Here is a 4,062-nt window from a genome sequence, read left to right as displayed (position 1 = left end):
GCGGACTCAACTCTGTTGGGTCTGTTCTTTGCCCTGGACCTCATCAACACCAGTGACCGCCCCTGATGCCGGTTACGTTCAGGATAAGTCTCCAGGAAATAAACGGAAATCAATGTAATGCCTCTAATAGAAGTGTGAAGTGTGTGTGTGTGTGTGTGTGTGTGTGTGTGTGTGTGTGTGTGTGTGTGTGTGTGTGTGTGTGTGTGTGTGTGTGTGTGTGTGTGTGTGTGTGTGTGTGTGTGTGTGTGTGTGTGTGTGTGTGTGTGTGTGTGTGTGTGAGCCAGCTCAGCCCAGTCAGGGAGGAGTCAGCGTGTCGGTGTGACGAGCCGCTCGGTGCGCTCCCCTGGCTGCTCGCCTTCCCTGCGTGCGGAGAGCGCGCACCGGTCAGTCGGCGGCTGACGCTCAGCGTTCGGACGCGCAGCGGCACCGGATACCTGAGACGGAACTCGGAGAAGTCAGACGAGAGTCAGCCCTGTGATCTCGGAGAGATGGAATGCATTGGATTGACTCCGACGGCTGTGATCATTTGGATATTCAGAGGCACATAAACAGAGAACTAATCTCCATACAGTCAATCATCATTCTCGTCTGGGTCTGAGGTGCAGCGGAGGATGACACCTGCACCGCGCCTGGCGAGGACCGACGTGTTGTTCCACAGGTCAGAAGTCCTGCAGGAGTGACTTTCTGCTTCTAATATTGCGGATAGAGTCGTCGGCACAGTCTGCATAAATAGCGCATTTATTGCGCTCATTTAGTTGCATCTGGGAGGACTGCGGCAAGACACACGGTCATCTCGTATCCGGACATCTCTCCCACACAGGTGAGTATCAGTGAGATTGAAAGTTAGGATTAAAGTCTATTTGTCTACAGTTGTTATATTTTTAAACTAAATTAAGCAATTATATGATTTACCTGAGCTATATTATTTTTTCATTAGTTTGGATAGATATTAGGAAATAATGTAGATGTTCTTGGGTCATGCATTTAATCATTAACAGTCATTTTGATAGTTTCACATCCTGTAGACATCACAGGTGTCAGAAAATAATGTGATGTTTAACGCTGAGTCCATTAAATAGCAGAGCTAAGAGTCCATTTCTCCACACGGCTGTGACGGCTTTGTCATTTTAACGGCTTTGTCATTTTTGTTCCTCAGTTGAGTTGCTGTTTATGTAGAAATATTCACATGACTGTATATTGTCATAAATTTAGATTATTTCAACCTTAAAAAAAAGCCTTTTTTGCTGTAAACATTGATGCTCTTCTCATTATGATTTAACATAAACCTAGTTGGGTTTGTGATGACGTTGACGGCACAGCAGGAGTCAAGAGATTGTTGTCAGGAGGTTGCCTTGGACAGTATTTGGTCCCTATGTATTCAAAGTTTCATTATTATTGCACCTCTTTTGTTTTCTTAAGGGTAATGTTTCTGCAGTCACAGTCACTTAAACTGCGTACTGCTCAGCTCATCTCCTCTCGTCTCTTCATGCAGTTTCCCCGTTGAGAGTCTACCTCTCCAGGATACCAACGTATAAGGGGAGGCTTTGGCTCAGACGCATCCCCTCTCTCCAATAGCAGTAAGGCAGTGTAATCTCTGGAGAACTGACTCACCATGGGCACTGTACTATCACTGTCTCCCGGCTCTCGGAAATCAGGCTACTATGACAACAGACCAGGCTCTCTCAGCCACTACCCGAGTCTCAGCAGCCGCTCTCTTAACAGCCAGAAAGACCGCGGGCTGAAGAGGGGCCAGTCCATTTTCCTCCCTGCGCTCACTTGGAAACGACTGGTGGCCTCTACAAAAAAGAAAGGCAACTCCAAGAAAGGGTCCTGTGGTCCTGTGGTCCTCAGGGACCCCCTCAACAACAACAGCATCAACATCTACCAAAAAGATCCCGTGTTTCATCTCAACCGAGAGAATGCAAAGAAGTCTTTGTCGTGTGCCAACCTGTCCAGCTACGAGGGCCCTACAGGACTGGGAATGGGGTTCAGCTATGGCCTCGGCTTGGGTCAAGGGTTGGGCCAGGGTCATGGTTTTGGCTACAGCAAGTCCCAACAGGTTTCTTCTGTAAGAAAAGTTCCCCAGGTGACAGTGACATCCCCAAAGCGGGTCATTGTCCAGGCCTCCACCAGTGAGCTCCTGCGCTGCTTAGGGGAGTTCTTGTGCTGTCGCTGCTACCGCCTAAAGCATCTATCCCCGGCCGACCCGGTGCTCTGGTTGCGGGCCGTGGACCGCTCGCTGCTGCTGCAGGGCTGGCAGGACCAGGCCTTCGTCACACCTGCCAACGTGGTCTTCGTCTACATGCTGTGCCGAGATGTTGTGGACGGTGACCTGGTGGCGTCTGAACATGAGCTGCAGGCCATCCTGCTAACTTGCCTTTACCTTTCCTACTCCTACATGGGAAATGAGATCTCATACCCACTAAAGCCCTTCCTGGTTGAGGCAGGTAAGGAGGCCTTCTGGGACCGTTGCCTCGCCATCATTGATGCCACCAGCTCCAAGATGCTCCGTATCAATGCAGATCCACACTTTTTCACGCAAGTGTTTGCTGAACTAAAGAGTGAAGGCAGCTGCGTCCCCCAGGACTATAGTCGCTTGCTGGATCGGTGAGAGGAAGTTTGGGCACACTTCGTTGCTGCCGCATGCCTTTTTGTACACTCACGCACATAAAGATTAGTTTCAAATTCCCTTTCTGTTACCCTGCTGCCCTACAGGAGTAACAAAGGTCTATCTCAACTAAGTTAAGAGGACAGATTTTATCATTCCGTCTGTATTTGTGACCATTTCCCATTCCCCCCACAGACTGAGCTAAGGACTTTTTTTCTCCAAGATTTTCTCTGATAATTGACTAACGGTGGGCCGTCATCATTTCTTTTCCTGAGTGTACTTGAATTGAATGGTCATTTGTTGTCCTATCTGAACCTATGTTGTCCCAGCTGCCACCTGGATCTGCACAGCCAGGTGCCCCAGCATCATCAACCTCCTACGTGAATGTGATCCGAGACAAAACCGTCAACACAAACCAGGTCGTCAGTGATTTTTCCCTGGTTGCATTCCAGACGTCGGTGTGGAGTATGAGAAGTGGCAGAGACAATATAATCCACCTCAGCCAAGTTTTATTTTCCAGAACGACACAAGGAGACATCCTGACATCCACTGCTGGCTAAGCCCCATGTGCCAGCAGTGAAAAGTGAGTCAGACTGATGGGAACAGCTGAGAGGTCCTGTGTGGTTCTGCTGGTCCTGCTGAGCGCCGTGAAATCACTAAAGCAAAACCAACAGGCAGTGTTTACTGGAGCCTTTTGAGTCGTCTGGCCTGAGGGACAGTTGCTATTTTTTCCTCGTACCCACTCAGTCCTCCTAGTGGATTTATCTCATCTCGGAAGAGTTTTCTCCTGAGATTGATGAGTTGTGTGTGAGAGTGTGCACGGCTGTGTGTGTGTGCGTGTGTGTGTGTGTGTGTGTGTGTGTGTGTGTGTGTGTGTGTGTGTGTGTGTGTGTGTGTGTGTGTGTGTGTGTGTGTGTAGGTATCGTCCAGTGGATAGCAGCCAGGGTCATCAGCTGTTTACTCCATCCTTTGTTCTCTGCATCTTGTTGACAGGGCACCCACGGCCGTGGTATTAATGAGATTAGCAGATTACTGCAGGCCCTCCCCTCTGTCAACCTCTGCCCTCCCCACCCCCCCACCCCCCACCCCCTCTTTTTCTGGTCCAGTCGGCAGTCCTGTAGAGTTTCTGTGGCTAATCCAGACCGGGCTCCATTCGCCTGGACTTTAAAACACAATATTTGTACGGAAACACGGGCACGGCTAAATGCCTTGACATGTGTTATACCCCCCCTCCCCGTGCACAAGTAAGACACACGTGTGCAGCTCAGGGTTCATTGTCAAGGCGGTAAAGCTTTCTGAGAGAGGAATGATACAGGAGCAGAATTGCGGTTGTAGGTTTTTTTGTTATTGCTCCTGAATTTGCTCCACTTTCTCACAAATCAGTTTCACATCCTCATCTGCCATCAAGACGGTTGTTTTCTCTCATGTCCCTCAACTGATGTCCTCACTAAATT

General features: G+C 49.2%; 1 protein-coding gene across 1 annotated transcript; it reads left to right on the top strand.

Annotated features, from left to right (window-relative positions):
• Positions 1-379: 379 nt before the first annotated feature.
• si:dkeyp-92c9.2 (uncharacterized protein LOC571482 homolog) lies at positions 380-3,696 on the top strand. Its single transcript, XM_068333902.1, has 2 exons — positions 380-820; positions 1,493-3,696. The coding sequence occupies exon 2, from the start codon at positions 1,613-1,615 to the stop codon at positions 2,609-2,611; it is 999 nt and encodes a 332-aa protein (XP_068190003.1). The 5' UTR covers positions 380-820; positions 1,493-1,612; the 3' UTR covers positions 2,612-3,696.
• Positions 3,697-4,062: the final 366 nt, after the last annotated feature.

Source organism: Antennarius striatus, chromosome 14 (genome assembly GCF_040054535.1).
Source record: "Antennarius striatus isolate MH-2024 chromosome 14, ASM4005453v1, whole genome shotgun sequence".
NCBI classification, from domain to species: domain Eukaryota; kingdom Metazoa; phylum Chordata; class Actinopteri; order Lophiiformes; family Antennariidae; genus Antennarius; species Antennarius striatus.
Note: the sequence above shows the minus strand (reverse complement) of the source record. Positions and strands in the feature narration are given on the sequence as shown.

Coding starts and splice junctions, on each gene's coding strand:
- si:dkeyp-92c9.2 (XM_068333902.1), top strand. CDS start 1,613: ATGGGCACTGTACTATCACTGTCTCCCGGCTCTCGGAAATCAGGCTAC.